The sequence below is a fragment of the Sus scrofa genome, chromosome 13 (genome assembly GCF_054392235.1).
Source record: "Sus scrofa isolate SSC_HxYL_T2T_F1_AM1 chromosome 13, Sscrofa_HxYL_maternal_Yorkshire_Landrace_v2.0, whole genome shotgun sequence".
NCBI lineage: Eukaryota > Metazoa > Chordata > Mammalia > Artiodactyla > Suidae > Sus > Sus scrofa.
The window spans coordinates 62,588,844-62,616,077 of record NC_139395.1 but is presented as its reverse complement, the minus strand read 5'-3'; the positions used below and the strand labels follow the sequence as shown (position 1 = coordinate 62,616,077).

Genomic DNA, 27,234 nt, shown 5'->3' with positions numbered 1-27,234 from the left:
CAAAACCCACATATATGCTGTCTTGAAGAGGACCACTTCACTTCTAGGGACACATACAAATTGGAAGTGAGAGGATGGAAGAAAATATTCCATGCAAATGGGGATCAAAAGAAAGCTGGAGTAGCAATACTCCTATCAGACAAAATAGACTTTAAAGTGAAGAATATTTTAAGGGACAAGGAAGGTCACTACATAATGATCAAAGGATCAATTCAAGAAGAAGATATAACAATTTTAAATATCTACGCACCCAACCTAGGTTCGCCAAAATATATAAGGCAACTGCTAACAACCTTAAAAGGAGAAATTGACAATAACACAATCATAGTGGGGGACTTTAACACCCCACTTACAGCAATGGACAGATCAACCAGACAGAAAATCAATAAGGAGACACAGGCCCTGAATGAAGCATTAAACCAGGTGGACTTAATAGTTATTTATAGGACATTTCATCCAAAAGCAACAGAATACACATTCTTCTCAAGTGCACAGGGAACATCCTCTAAGACTGATCATATCCTGGGCTACAGATCCAACCTCAGTAACTTTAAGAAAATGGAAATCATATCAAGCATCTTTTCCGACCATAACGCTATACAACTGGAAATCAACAACAAGGAAAAAGACTGCAAAAAACACAAACACGTGGTCATAAAAAACATGCTACTAAGCAACCAATGGATCACTGAAGAAATCAAAGAGGAAATTAAAAAATACCCAGCAGCAAATGACAACGAAGATACGACACTCCAAAACCTATGGGACGCAGCAAAAGCCATTCTAAGAGGAAGTTTATAGCAATACAAGCCCACCTCAGAAACAAGAAAAAGCTCAAATAAACAAGCTAACTTTACATCTAAAGCAGCTCGAGAGAGAAGAACAGACAAGACCTAAAGTTAGTAGAAGGAAAGAAATCATAAAGATCAGAGCAGAAATCAATGAAATAGAAACAAAGAAAACCATAGAAAAGATCAATGAAACAAAAAGCTGGTTCTTTGAAAAGATCAACAAAATTGATAAACCCCTAGCCAGACTTATCAAGAAAAAAAAGAGAGAGGACTCAACTCAATAAAATTAGAAATGAAGAAGGAGAAGTAATAACAGACATCACAGAAATACAAAGGATCATAAGAGACTACTATGTGCAACTATATGCCAATAAAATGGAAAACCTAGAAGAAATGGATAAATTTTTAGAAAAGTACCATCTTCCTAGAGTAAACCAAGATGAAATAGAAAAGGTGAATGGACCAATCACAAGAACTGAAATTGAAACTGTGATTAAAAAACTTCCAACAAACAAAAGCCCAGGACCAGATGGCTTCACAGGTGAATTTTACCAAACATTTAGAGAAGAGCTAACACCTCTCCTTCTGAAACTATTTCAAAAAAATTGCAGAGGAAGGGATACTCCAGAACTCATTCTAAGAGGCCACCATCACCCTGGTACCAAAACCAGACAAAGACTCCACAAAAAAAGAAAACTATAGGCCAATTTCACTGATGAACATCAATGCAAAAATGCTCAACGAAATACTAGCAAACCACATCCAACAATACATTAAAAGGATTGTACATCATGATCAAGTGGGATTTAACCCAGGGATGCAAAAGTTCTTCAATATCCGCAAATCCATTAGTGTGATACACCACATTAACAAACTGAAGAATAAAAACCATACGGTCCTTTCAATAGATGCGGAAAAGCCTTTGACAAAATCCAACACCCATTTCTGATAGAAACCCTTCAGAGAGTGGGCATAGAGGGAATCTACCTCAACATGATAAAGGCCATATACGACAAACCCACAGCTAACATCATTCTCAATGGTGAAAAGCTGAAAGAATTCCCACTGAGATCAGGAACAAGACAAGGATGCCTACTCTCACCACTTCTCTTCAACATAGTTCTGCAAGTCCTAGCCACAGCAATCAGAGAAGTAGAAGAAATAAAAGGAATCCAAATTGGAAAGGAAGAAGTAAAACTATCGCTATTTGCAGATGACATGATACTATACCTAGAGAATCCTAAAGACTCTACCAGAAAACTGTTAGAGCTCATCCACGAATTTGGCAAAGTTGCAGGATACAAAATCAATACACAGAAATTGAGAGCGTTTCTATATACTAACAATGAAAAAGCAGAAAAGGAAATTAGGGAAGCAATCCCGTTTACCATCACATCCAAAAGAATAAAATACCTAGGAGTAAACCTACCTAAAGAGACAAAAGACCTATACTCTGAAAACTACAAGCCACTGATGAAAGAAATCAAAGATGACACAAATAAATGGAAAGACATACCATGCTCGTGGATTGGAAGCGTTAACATTATCAAAATGACTATACTACCTAAGGCAATCTACAGACTCAATGCAATCCCTATCAAATGGCCAAGGACATTTTTCACAGAACTTGAACAAAATATTTTAAAGTTTGTTTGGAAGCACAAAAGACCCAGAATAGCCAAAGACATCCTGAAAAAGAAAAATGGAGCTGGAGGAATCAGGCTCCCAGACTTCAGACTATACTACAAAGCAAGAGTCATCAAAACTGCATGGTACCGGCACAAAGACAGAAATATAGATCAATGGAACAGGATAGAAAGCCCAGAATTAAACCCACACACCTACAGCCAACTCTATGACAAAGGAAGCAAGAATATACAATGGAGAAAGGACAGCTTGTTCAATAAGTGGTGCTGGGAAAACTGGACAGCCACATGGAAAAGAATGAAATGAGAACACTCCCTAACACCAGACACAAAAATAAACTCCAAATGGATTAAAGGGCTAGATATAAGACCAGACAATATCAAACTCCTAGAGGAAAACATAGGCCAAACACTCTCTGACATAAACGACAGCAACATCTTCTCAGATTCTCCTATCAGAGTATTGACAATAAAAAGAAAAATAAACAAATGGGCTCTAATCAAACTTCAAAGTTTCTGCACAGCAAGGAAACCCTAAACAACACAAAAAGACAACCCACAGAATGGGAGAAAATCTTTGCAAGTGAATTGACTAACAAGGGATTAATCTCCAAAAGTTATAAACAACTTTTGCAGCTCCATACCAAAAAACAAGCCTATCAAAAAATGGGCAGAAGATCTAAACAGACAATTCTCCAAAGAAGACATACAGATGGCCGAGAAACACATGAAAAGATGTTCAACATTACTCATTATTAGAGAGATGCAAATCAAAACCATTCTGAGGTACCACCTTACACCAGCCAGAATGGCCATCATCCAAAAGTCTACAAACAATAAGTGCTGGAGAGGGGGTGGAGAAAAAGGAACACTAGTACACTATTGGTGGGATTGTAAATTGGTGCAACCACTGTGGAAAACAGTATGGAGATGCCTCAGAAAACTAAACATAGAACTACCACTTGATCCAGCAATCCCTCTCCTGGGCATCTATCCAGAGAACACCACGATTCGCAAAGACACATGTACTCCAATGTTCTTTGCAGCAGTATTTACAATAGCCAAGACATGGAAACAACCTAAATGTCCATTGACAGAGGAGTGGATCCAGAAGATGTGGTCCATATACACCATGGAATATTACTCAGCCATTAAAAAGAATGAAATACCAGCATTTTTTGCAACATGGATGGACCTAGAAACTATCATGCTAAGTGAAGTCGGTCATACAATGAGACACCAACATCAAATGCTTTCACTGACACGTGAAATCTGAAAAAAGGACAGACGGAACTTCTTTGCAGAACAGATGCTGACTCACAGACATTGAAAAGCTTACGGTCTCCACAGGAGACAGTTTGGCGGGTGGGGGGATGTGCCTGGGCTGTGGGATGGAAATCCTGTGAAATCAGTTTGTTATGATCATTATACAACTAGAGATGTGATAAATTCATTTGAGTAATAAAAAAAATTAAAAAAAAAAACATAGAATCTAGGAAATACAACAAACTAGTGACTCTAACAAAAAAAGATGAAGACTCACAGAGAGAACATACTAGTGGTTACCGGTGGGGAGTGGGAAACGGGAGGAGTAACATCAGGGTAAGGGTTTCCACTTGGCCAGAACTGTGTGACACAGCCACCTCTTGTTAGGAAGGCCAAGAATACAGAGATAGAACAATGGGTCAGGGACAGTGCCACCCAAACCAAATCAAGGGAGAAAAGGAAAGTAACTTAACAGTGTCTGTCAATTTTCCAGAAGAGAATCCACAGGTTAGCCAAAGTCAATTTCAGCTGCAAGCAACCAAGAATGCTACTTGATGTGCAAGCGGACCAGGAGTCTCAGAGATCTGCAGAGCAATGAGTCTCAACCAGTGCACACGAGAGGGTTAGTGGAGTGCACGAGAATTGTTTCAGCAATGGACTGGGCCAGGAGACCCATTACAGGTTATTCCCAAGTTATTTAGAGACAGAGATGGGCAAGTGTAGACAGCTACTACAGGAAGCTGGCAGAGACGTTAGGAGAGATGGGTCATGGCTAAAGGCAATTATTTGTCATGTTTTATTCAGGATGCTAAGTATGTATACATAGGATGGGGGAAAGTGGTAAGAGTAAGGCAGAGGTTGACAATTTAGGAAAGAAATGGGCTAACACATGAAGACCCCAGAGGCTGTGAGAAAAGGTAGAGTCAGGAGCCCTAGCAATATACCACCAGGACGACCTCCCTTTGGCTATGCTGCCACTCAGCATAGGGTGCTATCCTGCAGCTAAACTGGGCTTTTCATTCAGAGCCCAACTCCAGGAGGGAAGGAGCAGTGGTCTGGCTGCAGGTCTTCAGACCCAGACTGTGGCCACCGCTGTGTAAGTGAACACTGAAACATTCCCATCACATCCCTGCCTCTCATTTCTCTTACATGACTTGGACAAGAAATCTTTATGGTGCCCTTTTAGGTTTTGACGTCTATCATTCTTTCTTTCTTTTCTTTTTTTTTTTTTTGGCTGCACCCGCAGCATGCCTAAGTCCCCAGACCAGGGCTCAGATTGGCACCACAGCAGCAACCTGAGCTGCTGCAGTGATAACACTGGATCCTTAACCTACTGAACCACCAGAGAACTCCTGATTTCTCTAATTCTTAATTTTCTCCCATTATACCTTCTCTTCTTTATTTCAAAAGATTCTCTTTATTCTCCAAATAAACAAACTCCACATTATTCTTATTTCCAAAGAAACCACTATCTCATGTCAAAGTTTCTGCTAATTAACTTATACCATACAGTTTTGAAAATATATTACTTTCTCTTCCATTAAACATAACCACTGTGAGGGCAGAAAGAAAAATATGCATTAATTTTACAAATCAACTGGGGGGAGTATAGGAGTGGCTCCAGTATATATTTTTCACAAGCTTTTTTTAGGTTTGACAAAATTGTATCTACTTTTTTGTGCTATTTTATGTAGAAAGTAAATAAAACCACCAAAGAGAAGGGGAAATGCCAAAAACTAACCATTTCCACGGAAATACCTTACCAATACTCCAGAATTTTTAAAGCATATTTTTTCTCTGAACTGAATAGAATATCTTTATATGTAGTTACATAAAGATTAGAAAAAAATAAAGTGGAATTACAGGTGATGTTTTTTCCTTTCTGCCCACCTGTATTTTCTAAATTCTCTACAATGAACATATATTATTACCTCCTAAGTTTCTTTAAAATAACTTCAAAGGCCAAAAACATTTGCTATGGACCAAAGATTCCAAGTGAGGTAGAAAATAAAATTAAAGAACTGATTTTAAATATGCTTTTAGATATAATCCTACTTATTATTAGCCTTGACAAAAACTACATTCAGTTTTAATTTAGTGACAATAATATACACACACAAAGATTAAACAGTTTACCACTAAGGCCTAAAACTGGGTAGAAGTTATGTTACTTTTGGTAAGAGTATAAACTTTTAAAACCATTCCTGTAAAGCAGGATAGAAAATAAAGTCCACTGAAACTTACATGAACCTGCAACAAGTCAGCTCCCAGCACCTAAAACTCATTAAAGAAATGAAAATAAAGAAAGAGAAAGGAAAGAAAAGGGTACACTAGCTCCTTGTACTTTTCAACTCAAGAGGTCGAGAGAGAAATATGACCCCAATATGTCAAGAAAATAGGAATTGTCCATTTTGTGGCTTGGCATAAATATTTATGGATCTTCATGCTTCATCACCCTCCATGTTCTTACATTAAGTTTTTGTTTCTTAAAAATACAGCAGCAGAAGAGAAATTTTGAAAAGGATGTCAGATGAAAAGCAATCTAACTAAGAGAAGAGGTACAAAGCACACAGCATGGCTTCCTGACTTCCTCTGTGTGGAAGAGCCAGGCCACAAAGTAATGCCTCTATTTCCCTCAGCAGCTCCCCTGCCTTCCATTTGGTTTTCTATTAACTCTGATCTTTCCTAGATTTGAAACTGAGCTACAACAGAGTATTTCACTGCACAAGAACAAACACACGTTATATTGTCTCATGTTTCTATGAAAGGAAATAAAGGTAATGTCATCTGTGGGTCTCAGGGTAAATCCATTCCTCAGAGCATCTTTTCCTTGGACACATGGGGTTCAGCACTAATCCAGGACACAGGAATGGTGACGTTTTCATTAAACCCCAAAAATGTCATATATGTTAAAGTTGTATCGAAAAAATAAAACAAATAAGGCTTTCCATAAAGAAAATGCATGTCCCCATCTTTTTATCAATACTAAAATATGACACTGACCTCAGTGGGATTGAATATACGAAAAATCTGATGAATTTTAGATTAAGAATGATTATAATATTAAAGGTGCTACTAAGATTTTTCTTTCTTTGGCATAAAGAGAAACGTTTTGAATGTTTGTTAATTTTTATTTTATTTTTTTGTTAATTTTTAAAACAGAGAGTGAACGTCTCCTTTTAGTATTTATTAAACACCAAGATGCAAAACTACAAGTCCTAAGACTAAGTGTATGAAAGGAAAAAAAATTATAGTGAACACTACTCTCCGATTAGGTAAAATGAACGCAGGCAGGGAGAAGGAAAGAGAGATGGTGCTAAGTCCTCTGGCTCTCTCATTGCCACAGCCAAGCTCCACACCCTCCTGCATCCTCTGCCAATGTTTCACAGTCTCCCTTCCATCCCCTCACTCTTGAAATGCTCTTCAAAGTTGCTGGACATCACCAATAGTAACTTGTATTGACACTCTTTTACTCAACTATTACCACAGTTTACAAAAAATTACCTAAGTCTTCTCCCTAAGAAACTTAATCAACAGCCTATAAATACTCACCTCATATTAGAAGTCAATTATGTAATATATAAATCAATCTGAGGAGTTCCCGGTGTGGTGCAGGGGGCTAAGAATCCAACTGCAGCAGCTTTGACCCCAAGCCTCCACAGTGGATTAAAGGATCTGGCGTTGCCACAGCTGCTGCTCAGGTCACAGCTGCGGCTCAGAGTCAATCCCTGGCCTGGGAACTTTCATATGCTGCAGGTTCAGCCATTAAAAAATAATGATAATCAATCTGAGATAGAAGTTGCTGAAGGTCAGGGTTAGGATTAGGATGCAAGGGTAAAACCTAAAACTTTTGATTATCATCTCCAGATTTTTTTTTCATTGTAGCTGATTTACAATGTTGTGTTAGCTTCTGATGCACAGCAATGTGATTCAGTGACGCACATACACACACATACACATTTTCAGACTATTTTTCATTATAGTTTATTACAAGATACTAAATTTAGTTTTCTGGGCTATACAGTCAGACCTTGTTATCTACTTTATATAATGGTAATTTGTGTCTGATAATCTCAACCTCCTAATTTATCCCTTCTCCACTCCTTCCCCAGTGGTAACCATAAATTCATTTACTATGTCTGAGTCTGTTTGTTTTATAAATAAGTTCATTTGCGTCATTTTTAGATCCCACATATAAGTGATATCATATGGTATTTGTCTTTTTCTGACTTACTTCACTTAGTATGATCATCTCTAGATCCATCCACATTGCTGCAAATGATATTATTTCATTCTTTTTATAGATGAGTAACATTCTACTGTATACATGTGCCACATCTTCTTCATCCACTTCTCTGTCATTGGACATTTAGGCTGGTTCCATGTCTTGGCTATTTTAAGTAGTGCTGCAATGAACATTGGGGCGCATATATCTTTTCAAATTATGGTTTTCTCTGGATAGATACTCAGGAATGTGATTGCTCTATCATATGGTAGTCCTATTTTTCGATTTTTAAGGAACTTCCATACTGTCTTCCACAGTGGCTGCAACAATTTGCAATCCTACCAAAAGTTTAGGAGGGTTCCCTTTTCTCCACACCCTCTCCAGCATTTATTGTTTGCAGGCTTTTTGATGATGGCCATTCTGACTGGTGTGAGGTGAAATCTCATTGTGGTTTTGATTTGCATATCTCTAATAATTAGTGATGCTGAGCACCTTTTCATATGCCCGTTGGACATCTGCATGTCTTCTTTGGAGAAATGTCTGTTTAGGTCTTCTGCCCATTTTCTGATTGTGGTTTTGTTGTTGTTGTTGTTATTGAGCTATATAAGCTGTTGATATATTTTGGAAATTAAGCTCTTGTCAGTTACATCATTTGCAGATTATTTTCTTCCAGTCTGTAGGTTGCCTTTTTATTTTATGTTTTCCTTTGCTGTGCAAGAGTTTATAGGTTTGATTAGTCCCACTTGTTTAATTTTGCTTTTATTTCTATTTGCCTTGGGATACTGAGCCAGAATTATTTTTCATCAAAAGTATATGATATTTACACTCGATTAATGAACTTTCCAGGTTCCAGGTTTAATTATCAGCTAATTCTTCATGTTTAAGCCAGCAATTCTATAATTAGTTCAAGAGAAACTTAAATAAGGTGAATAGAGCCAATCAAAGCTTAATCACATACAAAATAAAAGCTGTTTAAGACTGTAGAGTAAACTGCAGGTGGCAAATTAATGAAAGAGAGGCAGACAGAAACAATGAGAATTCAGAGCACTCTAAAGATTTTTAAAATGCAGATTATTAACTTGTATTTTATTCTATATTCTTTATGTAATTCCAAAATTCTTTTTAGAAAGGTTTCCAAAATAAAAATACCTAACATATCTTTCTACACCGCCATTTAAATTCAAAACCACTACAACTGAACAGTTCATCTGTTTGTCAAGTCTGCCATCTTCTGGCTGTAAATGGAATCGCAGCTGCTGATAAAAATAATATAAACAGCAACTGATAAATTTAAGGTACCTTTCTTAGGGTTTAAATTTTACCCACTGGAGTTCCCGTCGTGGCGCAGTGGCTAACGAATCCGACTAGGAACCATGAGGTTGCGGGTTCGATCCCTGGCCTTGCTCAGTGGGTTAACGATCCGGCGTTGCCGTGAGCTGTGGTGTAGGTCGCAGACAAGGCTCGGATCCTGCGTTGCTGTGGCTCTGGCGTAGGCCAGCGGCTACAGCTCCAATTAGACCCCTAGCCTGGGAACCTCCATATGCCGCGGGAGCGGCGCAATGAAATAGCAAAAAGACAAAAAAAAATAAAATAAATTTTACCCACTGATACTGAGGCATAAGTTCATCATACCTTTCTTTCTTATAAGACTCTCTCCATATATACAAATAGCCAATAGGTACAGAACGAAAATTTTTTATTTTTTGAAGTATAGGTCTTCTCTTGCCTAACAAAACTAACATACTTGATAATACAGACTCTACACACAAAGTTAAGAGTCTTTTTCACCAAAAATAATTATCTTGGGCCCTGTGTCTAGAAGTTGTTTGCAGAATTTTATACACCCCAGAGATAAGCCCAAGCCCCAAATGGCTTTCTGACTTTTGTAACTTTCCATAAAAGAATGGAGCTGGGATCGCACATTTGATGCTAAATGTCTCATGGATGCATTTCTAGATCTCAACCAATATAAAATCTGAAAATGGAGGCGAATGTAATGCTAACTACATTAGTTTCCTATTGCTGCTGTAACAAATTACTACATTATTAGTGGCTTAAAACAACACAAATGGGAATTCCCATCATGGCTCAGTGGAAGCAAATCTGACTAGCATCCATGACAACATAGGTTCAATTCCTGGCATTGCTCAGTGAGTTAAGAATCTGGTGTTGCCATGACCCTGTGGTGTAGGCCGCAGATGCGGCTCAGATCCCTCGTTGCTGTGCTGTGATGTAGGGCAGGCCAGTGGCTACAGCTCCAATTCGAACCCTAGCCTGGAACCTCCATACGTCAGAAGCAGCCCTAAAAAGACAAAAAAATAAAAAAGAAAAAACCCCACAAATCTATTCTCATAATTGTGGAGGTCAGAAGTCCAAAATGGGTCTGAGCTAAAATACAGGGATCAGCCAAGCAGCATTCCTTCTGGGGACTCTAAGGGAGCATTTACATCGTTTTTTTTGGGGGGGGGGGAGGGGTTTTTTTGTTTTTTTGTTTTGTTTTGTTTTTGTCTTTTTGCCTTTTCTAGGGCCGCACCCACGGCATATGGAGGTTCCCAGGCTAGGGGTCCAATCAGAGCTGTAGCTGCCGGCCTACGCCAGAGCCATAGCAATGTGGGATCTGAGCCACATCTGCGACCCACACCACAGCTCACCTCAATGCTGGATCCTTAACCCACTGAGCAAGGCCAGGGATCGAACCCGAAACCTCATGGTTCCTAGTCGGATTCATTAACCACTGCGCCACAACGGGAACTCCAGGAGCATCTACATCTTTGTTTCTAGAAGTCACCTGCAGTCCTTGGTCTGGGAACCCTTTCTCCATCTTCAAACCATCAGCATAACATCCTAACATCTCTCTCTCTGACTCTGCCACTTCCCTCTTATAAGGACTTTTGTGCTTACACTGGGCTCACCTGAATGACACAGAAAACCTTCTCATCTTAAAATCCTTAACTTCCTCACCCCTGCAAAGCCCTTTTGCCATGTTAGGTAATTCAGTCACAGGCTACAGGGACTTGGACATCTTTAGACCATTATTTTGCAGACCATCATAACCAAAGGCAAATTTTAGAACACTGACCTTGTCTTAGTTTAAGAAACCCAGAGTGATCTGAGTTCTTGACATAACCCAAGCAGTATACTTCCCATCTCCAGCTTGGCATCAGTTCTGCCATTTTTAAAAACGACATAAAAAGGAGAAAATTAAGGTCTAATATTTCTCTCTTCACTCTGCAATGGTGTCTTATCATCTATAGCAGCTGGGAAACCTTCAATGTATCACTCAACTTCTGTGAATTTCAATTTCTTCATCTTCTGAAACAACAGCCTTCCCAAAACAATTCTAAAATGTGCTCACCAACTATAATCTGTGTAACATGGGACCAGAAACAAAATTTAATGGCTATTTCACGTGTAACATGCTAGGCTGAGCACTTTAGAAGCACTGTATCACTTAATCTTTACAAGAACTGTGACGGGGTAGCATGAACCCAGTATTTCAAGAGAAGGAAAACAGCAGCTCAGTGAGCCTGAGTAAACGGCCTACAGACACACAGCAACACACAGACAAGTCACAATTCCGACCCTGATCTGTGTAACCTGACAGCTCATGACCCACATGCTGTCTCCTTACCGAGACCCCCTCAAATATTCTCTACTTATTTAATAAATGGATCCAACTTCTTCACACATTCCTCAAGGACAGGGGTCAAAATTTCTTATTCTAAGTCTCTGAGCAGCAATCGCAATGCTGGATACATAAAAAGCACTCAGATATCTCAAAGTACAAAATTACAAACCAAAGCAAGCTTGTAACATTGGCAATTTAATTCATTATGCTACCAAGAATCCTACTCTTAACAAGATAATGTGGTAAAAAATAATAATAATAAAGGTTTGTCCCTGCCAAAGTGCAGAACCCCAAGACAGAGCTACTCTTAACTTTAATAGCTTGGCTCTTGGAAAGAAGTCTTTGGTTTTCCACTGACAATGGAGTGGTAGTATTGGCCAAGGAACACTCTTCTGGCTTAAAAAGGTTTCTTCAACTTCATCCATTTTCCTATATGAAAGTCAAATTCATTGTTTCTGTAAAGCTGAACTTAATCTGTGTTCCATAAACTGACACTGCTCTTAATAAAAAAGCCAACAGAGAGCTCCCCTTCCCTCCTGTCTACTAACCACACAAGATCATCACTGACCGACCCTGGCCAATTATAAGGTCACGAGTCATAATCACCTGAACAAACGCAGCTACCACAGTAGGGAGAAGAAAAGTCCAGACAACAGAGGACAGTCTGAAAAGTGCTGGAGAAATCAAGCCAGCAGGAAAGGGGGTGGGGTCGGGGGGTGGGGTGGGGTGAGGTGAGTTGTTCCATAACAAGAACCTGACTGGAAAATCTCAGCACATCCATGCCAGGACTCGAAACAAATAACTACCAGCAGGATCATGCCCACACAAGGGTCATGCCAGGCCCTGCCCTCTCTCTCCTTCCTCTCCTTTCTGTCAGCTCGGCCCAGAGGGCCGGGCCAGCTGGAGGGCTGGGGTATGCTTAGCAAGCCAAGCTCAGGAACTGATGGAGAGTTCAAGCATGTGCACAACACGCACAGACACGATGAGTAAAAAGACAGCCACCATGAAACAGACCCTGGAGGAAGGAAGGCTGCTGGAAGAGCTTTGAAAAGAACCCCCACCTTCTGGCCAATTCTCATGAACTTGAATTCACCTTCTCCCTCTGCAAGCCCCAGCCTTGCCTCAAGGGAGGCTCTCTCTCTCCAGCAATTTCTAGAACACTCTCCTCACCTCCATTCACACATCACATCCACCTCCACACAGCTGGCAGAGGTTGTTCTTAAAATACCAGCCAGGGCTGTTCTTCTGCTCAGCCCTTCAGAGAATAACAGCCAAAACCTCCTCGCCATAGCAGGCAGGGCCTTGACAATGACCTGGCTATGTCTATTCCATGTAGAAATTGAAAACGTCTAACAAGGGCTCTGCATAACTTCAGTAACTTCTTTGCAGGTTCACTTAACAATCGCACTCTGAAATGCAGCTTGAGGACTAGCTATTCCACAAGGCCTTTCCTGAGTCAACACCCATCTACCTACTCCAACCCACTCCCCTTCAGGCTCTCAATGCACCTTGTGCTTATTACTGTCCTAAAATAACTGTAACCCTTACACACTTACACGTCCATCTACACCTCTAGACTGCAAGCCTCTAAAGGCAGTATTTTGTCATTTTCTCTTCAGTGCTGAGAACACATTAAGATCTAAACCCATACTGCCAGGTGAGGACAACAAAAGTGGTAGAGGAAACGAAGAGCTTCTGAATAAAAGCAGCTGATACAAAAGGAATCCCCGGGGTTAGTAGGTATACGCTACTATATATAAAATAGGTAAACAGCAAAGCCCTACTGTATAGCACAAGGAACTATACTCAATATCCCGTAGTCAACCATAATAGAAAAGAGTATGAAAAAGAGTATGTATATATAGTATAACTGAATCACTTTGCTGTACTCCAGAAATGAACACATAGTAAACTGACTATCTTTCAATTTAAAAAATAAAATAATAGAAGTCAAAGAGGTCCAAATAAAGAAAGGACGTAAAAAGGAAAGTGTTTAATGGCAACAATGGAAAAGGAGGTTTTTTTGTTTTTTTTTTTTGTCTTTTTAGCTATTTCTTTGGGCCGCTCCCGCGGCATATGGAGGTTCCCAGGCTAGGGGTCGAATCGGAGCTGTAGCCACCGGCCTACGCCAGAGCCACAGCAACGCGGGATCCGAGCCGCGTCTGCAACCTACACCACAGCTCACGGCAACGCCGGATCGTTAACCCACTGAGCAAGGGCAGGGACCGAACCCGCAACCTCATGGTTCCTAGTCGGATTCGTTAACCACTGCGCCACGACGGGAACTCCAGGAGGTTATTTTTTATATTCTGGAGATTAACTTTCTTTTTTCAGGGCCACACATGCAGCAAATGGAAGTTCCCAGGCTGGAGTTGAAACAGAGCTACAGCTGCTGGCCAACGCCGCAGCCACAGCAATGCCAGATCTGAGCCACATCTGCAACCTACACGACAACTCATGGCAACACCGGATCCTTAACCCACTGAGGGAAGCCAGGGAATCAAACCTTCATCCTCATGGATACTAGTCAGGTTCATAACCCACTGAGCCATAATAGAACTCCCTGGAGATTAACTTGTGTGATTATTACAGTTCTGCATTCCTAAGAATGAGTCACCAAGTCCATCCATCTTATGTACGTGATGTCCTAAAGTGAAAAAAGGTTCCAGGCACAATGGAAATCGAACAGACAGGAGAATAGGGCAAGAGGCCCCCATTGGCAGAGGCATGTGCTTGGAGGTATCACAAGGCTAAGTGCCTGGGTGAGTGTGGTGGGGTATCTGACTGCTCGGTTTCAGCTCCTAATTAAAGTACAGATCTCCTAGCACTATCTGTACATTCCTGCCTGCAGACATCGTGAGGTACACAAGCATTTTCATCTGTGGTATGGCTGCCAGCTTCCTTCAGACCTGACAGCAATCCTGCACTTGGGTGACACCCATCTTATTTTTCACTTGGCTTATCTCCCATGACTCGACTGTACAACAGCACCAGAGACTGATGGACTATGACCACAACTGTAGAGAGCTCATTTCTATTAATGTATGGACATTTCAAAATCCACCATGATCACTTCAAAAGCAAAAACATGTTTCAAAAGTTGTCACCTTTTTTTTATTGTCTTGCTCAGTGGTTCTTCCCAGAAAAGTCCAGTAAAGGTCATGAAAAACACTATACACACATTTTAGAACATGATACTAGGAATGTAGTAGAAAATAGCTTAATCCCCATTAGGGAAAACACAATGATAAAAAAACGTGTCACACTGTATAGCTGACAACACCCCTGACAACAAACACATGTAATTCTTCAAGCAGCCAAATCAGTGGGAAAGCCGCATAAAAATGATGTGCTCACCCCATATTCTGATACTCAACAAGGCCCTGAATGTCCACAGTACAAAGTAGCTCCACAGACCATGTTAGGTGCTAGAGTAGTTGAATCACAGCCTAAGCTGCTTTCACTTTCGAGGCTCTTCAATGGCACTCACCTTGAAGAAAACGGCCAGAGCTGGATACACTAGGCTCACCCTAACTTCAAAATCCAAATCTACTTGTCTGAGTACACCGCCACCCTCTAAACTAACCAATTCATTAATGAGGGTTTTTTAGTAAGCCTAAAAGTATGTCATTCTGAGAAAGCCAAAAGGAATAATTACATTTTCTATCATGGTGTTCCACACCTATGAAAATACTCTTCGGCACCCAATTGCCAAGTCAACTCAGTAAAAATATTTACTTCTGGGATATAATTAACATTTTTGATAATCTTTCAGTGGTGCTTAAGTATCACTAAATACCAGAACTATCCAAGAATCTTGTTTAAAATGCAAGGCCCCCAAGAGCCACTTCTAAAAAATCTTCGTTTATAACCTGCTGCCCAGGCAATTGCTTGTAAAGCAGGTGCTCCGTGGGCCACACTGATGTGTAGGGAAGTACTGTTAGAGGCTGTCAGAAAAGCATTTACAAAACATGGTATCCTTTCATTCCTAGCTTTCTCAATCCCAAGTTAGAATGGGGCTGAAAAGTAAAATCTGCCACCATTTATTTATGTGAGGACATGCAACCTCGTCACCCGTGAGCACATTAAATTCACAGGGGCCATTTTTAATGGTAAAGAAATTTCAATGTTCTTTTATCTCTGAAAACCATGCTAACTAAGGGTATAAGTAGGGAAAGGCAAATCCTAAAGCCTTAAAAAAAAAAAATTCTGCTACGTTACAGCATCTGTTATATTAAAGTAAACCTGCACCAACCCTTCTGATCTAATTACAGATTCCACTTCTCACAGGGCTTGTTCTGTGCCTGATGAAAACTGAGTTGTAAAATAATTGAGGTAGGGATTTAGAGATTTGGTACAGCAAACTTCCTAATAAAAATGGCACAAACGGGACTCTTCCTACTGTTGTTACATATTAAATCTTATTTGATCGATTTTACTGTATTCCAAATTACAAACATACGGTAGAAGGTTGTAATTATAGTTTTATTGATTTGTCATTAACTTTTAATCAAGCTGCTGCTACAGGGAATGGTTATCACGACAGTGTTCTTTTGTTTCTAAGTTTCACACACTTATCACTACAACAAGATAACTGTGGACACATACCAACAAAATATATTACGGTTTCTAAGGAATCCATTTGCATCATAACTATCTTATATCAAGCCAAATGTGTTCCACAACAATGACTGCGCTAAACTGTACCTGATTTTCTCTAGGTCTCATTATACTTTTTTGACCACTGACAACTATACATGTTTTTTTGCTTTCTATTCCTTTTATCTATTTGTTTCTCCTAAATGCACCAGTTTCTTTCCCTTACTTACAGTAGCCACACTTGGATGAATCTGAAACCATAAGTTTACACTCTACAAAACTGAAGCATGTTGCTGAAGTTTTTTTTCTTTGTTTTACCACTGTGCCCTCGGCATATGGAAGTTCCCACGCGAGGGGTCAAATCAGAGCTATAGCTGCCAGCCCACATCACAGCCATGGCAACTTGGATCTGAGCTGCATCCAAGCCACGTCTTCAACCTACACCACAGTTCATGGCAATGCCAGATCCTTAACCCACTGAGGGAGGCCAGGGATTGAACCCACGTCCTCATGGATACTAGTCAGATTCTTAACATGCTGAGCCACAACAGGAACTCCCACTGATAATTTTACTGAAGAAAGTTCAAAGATTACTGGAGCACCAGAACCAACATTTTCACAACTTCATAAATGTGGCAAACTTTAGCATACTAAACAGTAACTGAATTTAAAATCAAAGTCAACATCAAGAGATGCTGCACCGGTCAAGTCCACGATCTATGTACCTAATGCTGATCAATTCTACTCTTAAGGTTCTCCAAGTATCAAAGAAACTACATAAAAGGCACCTGACATTAGGCCTTAGCTCCTAAGGGCCAGTGAAACCTTAAGAGACACAATAAAGATAAGAGTGTCCTAGGAAGTTCCCATTATGACTCAGTGGTAATGAGCCCAACTAGTGTCCACAAGGATGCAGGTTCGATCCCTGGCCTCACTCAGTGGGTTAAGGATCCCGAGTTGCCATAAGCTGTGGTGCAGGTTGCAGATGAGGCTCGGACCAGTGTTGCTGTTGCTGTGGCGTAAGCCTATAGCTGCAGCTTTGATTTGACCCCTAGCCTGGGAACTTTGATATGATACAGGTACATCCCTAAAAAAAGGCAGAAAAAGGGGGGGGGGTGTCCTAGAATTATTTATTTATTTCCAGTCTTATGGATACCTACTTCCTATCCTTAGGTCCTAACTCTTAAGTCCACCCACCCCATCTCCTATGCCCAACAGTTCACACACAGAATATTATGTTTAAAAATCCCCAATTTTTAAAAAATATCTGTTATACATACTGACATGTTAGAATACACAGTATTTTCTACAAATGTAAAGCTGTATAATTAATATAAGTGATGTAACAACTACCCTTTGCCCTACTTAATTATATCACTTGTTACATTCTTGGTCCATCTAAGAGACAGAAATTTTATAAATTGAAGAAAGTCTATTCTCCAACATGGCAAGAACTTTCAGGCAGGATGGCCCTGTGTGAAATGAAAAAAAGTGGCCAAGTTCTTTTTGCTGCTTACTCTCAGTAACATACCAAATAATGTAAACCAAGTGTTGAATTTATGAGAATATATTTAAACTTAATCAAAGCAACTGGCAATTCTACAACAGGCAAGAGCAATCATAAGGATAGAAGCTTTACAACCTGAGACAGTGAAACTCTCACACACCATTTGTTATTCTTCAGTATATAAACTCGAAAATAATTACATTGCAATGGAGGTTCTATATCAGAACATAATCACAAAAACACAATCTACACCAAGAGTAACAGGTTAAAAGATTTTTTTTAATTAAACAGAAATTGCTCTTAAATCACAGACTAAAGTGATCTGCAGGTAGAATTCAAGCACCAGAGTCCTTATTTTGGGTAAGAATGGAGGGAATGTAAATCTCTAGAAATCGTATGCAAACTGTACATATGCTCACTTTATTGAGGAGACAACCATGGGTATCATTAAATGCCTTAAGGGGCCTCTAGCTCGTAAAAGGAACTACTACTTTATGCTCTTTGCTATTCAAGAATTAATATATTTTTAGTCCCATCACACTTTCAAGTTCAGTAAATTATTAAAGCAATTTTATAAAATCCAGAATTAGCTTGGGTTCTGAAAAACCATTTTTAAACCAATATCAAAAAAGTTTTACAGAAAACAGTGAATTTAATGTCTCTCAGGCTAATTTCTTTCAACATTCTCTTCAAGGAACCATCCAAAAGATTTCTTAAATCAAGAAATTCACTGTATAGTACTGGAAAATATAAAACCATATATACTCCCAGATGTAAATAAATAAACGCAAAAATATCAAAGAGGACCAGATATCTTTTCTTCGCATACCAAACATCATAACCTCAACAATTCAAAGTATCACATGAATAGGGAGACCCCTGCTTTTTTTAGAACTGAGATTATTTTCTCCATAATTCCTTTTCTCCTGAATTGTTCAGTTACTAGTATCTGGTATGTTTTCATCAACCAAACTGATATAATAAATATGACTTTTTTCTTTACAGTAACTTATAAAGAAATTACCTTAACACTTCCCAACTCATTCTATGAGGCCAATTTTACCTTAATACCAACACCAGTAAAGATAAAGGAAAGATAACTATAGATAGGCATCTCTTACAAATAAAGAAGTCAAGTCCTCAACAAAATACTAGTAAATAAACCTAGCATCATATAAACAGTATTATATACCATGATCAAGCAAGATTTAACATCTGGCTTGCAAATCAAGGAGTGATTTAGCATTTGAAAATCAATTAATACAAAACACAGACTCAGTAAAATAAAGAATAAAAATCACATGATTATCTCAACAGACAAATAAAAATCAATGACAAAATGTAACCATTCCTAATAGAAAAAAAAATTCACTTATCAGAATAGGAATAGAAACATTATACTTAACTGAAACACTAAATACTTTCTTCCTAAAATCAGGAACAAGATAAGGATGGCCATTCTCAACACTCTTATTCAACACTATACTGGAGCTTCTAACCATGTCAATTAAGCAAGAAAATGAAATAAAAGACATACAGATTGTATAGAAAGAAGTAAAACTATCTCTATGTGCAGATGATATGATCTTATTTGTAGAAAATCTTAAAGAATCCACTAAACTTTACATGTAATTGAGTTCAGCAATGCCAAAGGATACAAGATCAGTATACAAACATCGATTTGTTTCTATACACTGGCAATAAACTAACTGAAAATAAAATTAAGAAAAAAGTTCAATGTACAATAGCATCAAAAAGAATACATTACTTAGGAATAAATCTAACAGAAATATAAAATGTATACTAGGAAACTACAAAACATTGTTAAAAGAAACTAAAGAAAATTAAACAGCTTATGTTTATGGATTGGAAAATTAATACGGTTACAATGATAATGCTCCCCAAATTAATCTGCAGATTCAGTGCAATCCCTACCAAAATCTCAGTTGCCTTTTTTGCAGAAATTGACAAGCAGATTCTAAAATTCACATAGAAATGCAAAAGACCCAGAAGATGCAGAAACAATCCTGATAGAGAAGCACAAAGTTGGAGGACTCACTTCTGATTTCAAAACCTACTACAAAGCTGCAGTAATCAAGGTTGTGTGGTACTAGCCTAAGGAGAGACATATAGAACAACAGAACAGGATACAGAGTCCACAAATAAGCCCTAAGCTTATGGTCCATTAGTGTCTGACAAGGGTGCCAAGGCCATTCAATGGTTAAAGAAGAGTCTTTAACAAATGGTGCTAGGTCAACTGGATAAACACATGCAAAAGAATCAAGTTAGACCAGGTACAAAAATTAACTCAAAACAGGTCAAAGACCTAAACAGAAGAGTTAAAATTATAAAACTCTTGGAAGGAAACATAGGTATAAATATCTTCATGATCCCAGGTTAGGTAATGGTTTCTTAGCTATGATATCAAAGCACAAGCAATGTAAGATAAAACAGATAAACTGGACATCATCAAAATTGAAAACATGCTTCAAAGGACAACATTAAGAAACTGAAAAAACACATAGAACTGGACAGAAATTTTGAAGATCTAGAACATTTAAAGAACTTCTACAACTTATATACAACTTAAAGAATGAGCAAAGGAGATGTCATAGATATTTCTCCAAAAAAGAAATGCAAATAACCAATAAGCACATGAAAAGAGGCTCAAAATCACTAGTTCTCAGGGAAAGGCAAGTCAAGTAATTAAAAGGACAAGTAATTAAAAAGACAAGTAATACTAGGAAGTTGGCAAAGATGCGCAGTAGAAATTGGAACCTATGGAGTTCTCTTTTGGTGCAGCAGGTTAAGGATCTGGTGTTGCAGTTGCTTTGGTCGCTGCTGTGGCTTGGGTTCAATCCCCGGCCCAGGAACTTCCACATGAACCCTTACCACTGATGGAGGGAATGTAAAATGATGCAACCACTATGGAAAGCAGCCTGGCCAGTTCCTCAAAGGGTAAAGTCATATGACCAACATTTCCACTCCTAGGTATATACCCAAGAAAACTGAAAACATCGGCAACTTATGTGTGAACAAACAAAATGTGGTAAAGCCATATCACGTGGATTATTATTTGCCAATAAAATGGAATGAAGTTCTGGAGTTCCCATTGTGGAGCAGTGGTTAACGAATCTGACTAGGAACCATGAGGTTGCAGGTTCGATCCCTGGCCTCACTCAGTGGGTTAAGGATCTGGTGTTGCTGTGAGCTGTGGTGTAGGTCACAGATGCAGCTTGGATCCTGTGTTGCTATGGCTCTGGCATAGGCCGGCAGCTACAGCTCCAATTAGACCCCTAGCCTGGGAGCCTCCATATGCCGCAAATGTGGCCCTAGAAAAGACGAAAAGACAAAAAAAAAAAAAAAAAAAAAAAAAGGAATGAAGTTCTGATACACGTTACAACATGGATGAAATCTTGAAAATACTATGCTAAGTGAAAGAAGCCAGTCACAAAAGACCAAGATTGTAGAATTCCATTTACATGAAACATGCAGAATAAGCAAATCTACAGAGACAAAGGGTAGACTAGTGGTTGCCTAGGTAACAAAGATTAGAGGGATAGACAGATTAGATAGATAGACAGACAGATACAAACATACATACATACAAGACCATGTGATTGTCCTTTAATATTGGGCAAGAAGGGCTGGAGAAAGGTAAGTGGGCGAGGGGAGAGGGGGAGCTTTTGTTGGTATTATATACTCTTCTCTATGTTAGCTTACAAAAAGTATATAGCCCTGTATTTTTTAATTACAAATATTTTATCACCTACATCATGATTTTTTTGGCTCATGAATTACTTACAAAAAAAAAAGTTAAATGTTTTTTTAAAACCATGGGAGGGATGGACTGCCTATGTTTTTGTCACTCCTTTCCAATTTCACTTCATTATAACCAGACAACAAGTGATCTATATGACATGTTCTCCACACCATTTGCTGAAATTTGCTTTGGAAAGTACTGGGTCATAAACTTTTATTCATGTTCCAAGTACGCTTGAAAAAAAGGAATAATCTGTAACAGGTGCAGAACTCTATACACATCCATTAGACCATTCCTGCCATCATGCTGTTCAAATTTTCTATGGTCTTAACATGTTACACTTGCCTAGTCTTAAGACTTTTACAGATAGGTGTGAGTATCTCCAATAAAGGTAATATTCATTTCTCGTTAAATGTGGCAATTTTTTGCTTTATATTCTGAGACTATGCTATTTAGTTCAGGTTTATTACATCTCCCAGGAGAACTGTTCCTTGCATCATTATACTATTGTCTCTTATTTGCTTTAAATATTTCAGCTAGCATTTCTGAAATCAAGGTCAATCAGAGAAGCAGAACCATGAGGAATGATAAGAATAAGGAGCTAGTGAAGGGACATGAGTGGTAATTGACAGAGCCGGTTAAGCAATTTATGTAGACCTGTTGCTTTTGCATCTAGTGTTGGGATTGAAATTTAGATGGCAGGCCATTAGGAAGAAACAGTGAATGTGAAATGGGGAAGAGCAAGGACCAACTGGAACTCACATTCTCCCTAACCATTCTGATGGTGTGGGGGACCTACAGTATAAACACCCACACATCTGACTCAAAATTTAGAGAGGCTGAAAGAGAAGATCTAGTGGGAGCTGGGAGAGCTGGAGGCCTGGCAGCTGCCTAAAGCCAAGAGATCAGTGATGAGGGGTATGAACTGCAACAGTGCCTGACCCCACACCAACCTTCTGATTATAAACACAACTGCTGCTTCATTTTCGCCTTGCAAATCTTGAGCAAACTTCTCTTATAGCCAGACTAGCCTGGAACCCTCCTGGAAAGGGAGTTTTAGGAAATAGAGTTCCAGCTCAATTATGCCACCACGATTTGCACAGCTATTTTCAACCATCTCTTTAATGTTGTTCTTTCTGTATAATTATGTTTGAGGAATGTTGCTTGTAAATAATATATAGCTGGATTTTTCTTTCATCCTATTTAGACTATCTTTCAACTAGTATGTTTAACCCAAGTACATTTATTGGGATTTACGACATTCATAATTTATGACTTTTCATAATTTAAAAATAAAGTAATATCTGTACTGAAGATATACACATGCTTTGCATTTCTGAAGTATTTTATATACATAACATTACCTACCACTTCTCCAGCAGAGGCAGCCAACATATGCTTCACAGGCATCAAATATGAAGATGAATCAGAGTGCAGAAACCATTTTACATATTCATAGGTGATGAAAAAGGCAGCAGCTGAAATTTAACACAAGCCAGTCTTTCACAAACTTTAAACATGTATGCAAACTGTTACAAAATGTTTCTCAAAAAAATTACAATTCTAATTATTAAATTATGAGATAACTGATAAATAGTTAAATATGTACTCTTCCTCCCCACCCCTTTACTCTTGCAGATTTGACTAAGCTCATGCTACATACCTGACCTTGGACTTACAAAAATGCAGAAGACAGGATTCCTGCCCTGTGGAAGCCTAACAGCTAACCTGTTATTTACCAGTCTATACTGGCATGTCAATACCATTTTAGTAAGCTTTTTAGAAAAGGATATGGAACTTCCCCTGTGGTACAACAGGTTAAGGATCCAGTGTTGGCACAGTTGCAATGCAGGTCCCAACTGCAGCACAGGTTCAATTCCTGGACCAGGAACTTCCACATGTCATGGGTGTAGCACAAATATATATACATACATCAATTTCTGTGATCCAAACTATCTTTAATATGGTCATAAAACAATCAGCTACCCTGATTTATAAAAAGATTAAAATTGCAAACATATACCTTAAATAAATAAAACGTCTATTCCACAACATTTTATTGCTAGTTACTCAAAATAACCATGGCTACTTTTTACTACTCACCTTTACATCAAAGAAACAATCAACCATTTAATTAAAACTGGAAATCAAAATCTCCAAAAAGATACCCCCATCACCATGAGCTAATCTTAACTGCACAAGGCTTTACAACTTGTCATGTACAGTTAATCATATGATGTTTATCACTCACATAAAAGATGAGGCATGAAAGATAAATAAGTAGCAAAGTCATCTTTCGAAGGACATTTGAATGTGTCAAGGTAGAGACTGAAACACTCAGGAAAAGTAGTTGCTGTTGTGGCTTAGTGGAAATGAATCAGACTAGTATCCATGAGGAAGCAGGTTCAATCCCTGGCCTCACTCAGTGGGTTAAAGACCTGGCGTTGCTGCGGCTGTGGTATAGGTCAGCTGCTACAGCTTCAATTCCAGCTCTAGCCTGGGAACCTTCATATGCCATGGATGTGGCTCTAAAAAGACCAAAAAAAAAAGAAAAGAAAGAAAGAAAGAAACACTCAGGAAAAGAAGAGCTTGATAGTAAAAATCAGTTCTCCACAGTTAGGGTCAACACCCCTCAGCTGCTAAGAAATAAACTGCAGGCCCAATGAGGAGGCACACTGTCCCTGGATGAGAAATGATCATGCAAGCAGTTTTACATAGTTAATAAAGGTCCCTGTTCCCACTTGTGATTCTTAAGGAGGTTCTTCCTACGCTGGCCCACTCATTAAATGCACAGCTAGAATATCTACAATTGCATTCACCTCTAAGTTCCACCTGCTACATACCCCATCCTCCCATCGGCACTCCCCAAGACTGAGAACAAAACAAAAAACTATATTTTTTCTAATTTCCTTCTAAATATGGAGCGAGGCCTTCAATACAGGTCTTTTCATCTCTTCTTTCAACCTTCAGTCCCTCCCAAGCCCCCTGTAGAATACGTTCTCAAAACGTCTACAGCCTCTGAATGTTACACTGGTGTCTTGTACTCAGACTCAAACCTTAACCAAAAGCAAAACAAGAAGAAAAAAAAAAAATGTCACACAGGAAGTTTCCATTCACTAAAAACCTGCAGGAAAAAAAAGAAAAAAAAAAAAGGCCATTTCTGAAACTCTGGCACTTTGACTGTTGACCCAGCGCCCCCACTGAAAGGTGCTGTGGATGGCGAAAAAGAAAAGCAGGGCAAGACTACTACTTAATCATACACACACAAAATTCAAACCCCATTCTGTATGTAAACTCCTACTGACACTCTATACCAACCCTGTGAGCTTAAGGTAGCACCAGGTACCCACTAACACTTCAGCTTATCAACAATTCCTATGTGTGGCGTTTCCACTGTGGCTCAGAAAGTTAAGAACCCAGCTAGTATCCATGAGGATATCCCTGGCTTCGCTCAGTGGGTTAAGGATTTGGCATCGATATGAGCTGCGGAGTTGATCACAGATGCAGCTCAGATGTGGTGTTGCTGTGGCTGTGGTAGAGGCCTCAGCTACAGCTCTGATTTGACTGCTAGCCCAGGAACTTCCATATGCTGCAGGTCCAGCCCTAAAAAGAAAACAAAAACAAAAACAATTCCTATGTGTGACACGTAGGAGGGAGAAAATATTTACAAGGATGAAGAAGATATCCTAAGAACTAATGGCTAAGAGATAGGGACTTAGTAACATATTCCTTGGTGGTTCCCAAGGTTCCCTTGGGGTCAGAGGATCCCAAACTTGTCTGCATATTAAAATCACCTGGAGACTTTTTTTTTTTTTTTTAACCCTCCAAAACTCAAGCTACACCTCAGATCAATACATCCCAATCTCTGAAAGTGGGACACAGGCAGCAGGAATTTTTTAAAATTTAAAAAAATTTTAAAAGCAAAATTCTTAAAAAAAAAAAAAAATCTCTTCAGGTGACCAGGTGATTGCAATGTGGACAAAGTCAGGAACCAAGACCCATTTCCTTCATATAAAACAAAACTTGGCATGGAGGGGGTGGTCAACAGCAACTTGCTCTCATCAATTACTGAAAAATGAAGACACACAAAAAGGCAAGAATAACCTCAAAACAGTTGGCTGTTCAAAGGATAGCTTGGTATGAGGGAAGAAGGGAGAAACTAAAGGACAAAAACGATCTGCACTACAGATCTTTATGTGAATGCTCTGCTCAGAGGTGAACATGGACATTTTAATATCAAGTGAACAGAAAGAATTTCTAATGAAATATACTGAGAAAAAAGAAATCGAACCCTAAGATTTAAGAATCGTCTGGAGCAGCGCTTTGTGAAAATTATGTGTGTGTTTGATAGCGATGGTTTTCTGTTTGCTTAGTCTGCTTTTGAGAGCCAGTCAAAGCATCAGTAAACAATTATTAACATAAGTGTCTGAAAACAGTATACCAACAGATGGCTTAAGTAAAACAGATTAAATTGATTATAGAATAAGAGGGCCATAAATCACACGACTTCAAAACAAAAACAAGACATTGGAAAGAGGAGGTTAGTGGGAATGGGTTGCATCATTTAAGAGGAATTTAGTCAAGACAAAAATTTAATGCTTCTTAGGTTCATCTGCTCCACAAGAATCTCCAAGACAGCAGTTTTTACTCTCAGCCTCATATCTGAATCACCTGGGAAGCTACTATGTAACTCCTGACATCCAGGCAAAGCCCAGACCAATTAAACTTCTGGCGGAGACATAGGGATCAGTATTTTGGATTTGTTTCGGTTTTGCTTTTTCATTTTTTCAAGTTTTACTGAAATATATAGTTGATTTACAGTGAGACATCAGCATCTTGCAAAGCTTCCCAAGAGATTCCACTGTGCAGGCAAGGTTGAGAACAACTGTTCTAGGCTGGAGTAAAACTTTAAGGATTCTAACCAGGAGTTTTAACGAGAACCACTTTAAAAAAGATTGCCCCCCCCCCTTTTTTTTTTTTTTTACAAATACACTAGGATGACTAGCACTAGCTCAGTCAAAAGTAATAGATTAATGAATAGAACAAATCCAGAAAATCAACATCAAACATATATGAAATTCTACATAGGGTCAGACTACATATCATTCTGAAAATAAACTCCACTATCTTGGCTTTATATAAAGCAGAGATAATAATATTAATATAATTTTTACCATTAGGAAAGGATCCGATAGCAGTAGAAGGAACACCAGCATATATTCCACGAAAACCACCAGCCTTATTAAATCCTTGGGGACTCTGCAGCCTGGTTTTAATGGTATCCAGAGGAAATAATATCAAGTCCACAGAGACACCTGCTACCCCACCAGCCTTTAAAATTAAAAAAAAAAAAAGGAAGAAAAAGAAAAAAGATTACAATAAAATAAAACCTCTCATTTCTTTCAAGCATTGTCTTAAAACATACCATAGACTACTACAATATAGACAAAAGCCCTACTGAAATCTACAGATCGTCCTGGAAAATAGCCATTATTGTACTATATTTTCAAATTGTAAATTTTATACTACACATTGTTTTAAATTTTTAATGATTTTTAATAGATTTATTTTGAAATAAATTTTAAGGTCATTTTTAGTGGTTTCATAGGGTTCAAAAAAGCAGATAACCTCAGAAAGATGAAGAGTTCAAAGTCTCCTTCCCTGTACCTAAAAACTCAGGTAACCACTTTTATTGGTTTCTCATTGTATCCTTCCAAAGTTAATTGAGGCAAATACAAGCAAATGTGAATATTTTATTCTACCTTTTTTTTTAAAGTAAAACAGTATGCTGCACCCTGCTTTTTACATT

The 27,234-nt window shown here is 38.7% G+C and overlaps 1 protein-coding gene across 11 annotated transcripts in view; it reads right to left on the bottom strand.

Moving 5' to 3' along the window:
• The window catches only part of SLC25A26 (solute carrier family 25 member 26), a 165,580-nt gene that overhangs the window by 121,876 nt on the left and 16,470 nt on the right, over window positions 1-27,234 (bottom strand). For all 11 annotated transcript variants that reach the window (XR_014823504.1, XR_014823503.1, XR_014823502.1 and 8 more), the window contains exons 2-3: window positions 26,600-26,756; window positions 22,794-22,903 (exon numbers count right to left, since the gene is read on the bottom strand). Coding sequence is in view for 8 of the 11 variants with exons in the window: in XM_084988955.1 (XP_084845081.1) it covers window positions 22,794-22,903; window positions 26,600-26,756 (267 nt within the window). In the remaining 3 variants the exon portion in view is untranslated. The remainder of the gene's footprint in view (window positions 1-22,793; window positions 22,904-26,599; window positions 26,757-27,234) is intronic.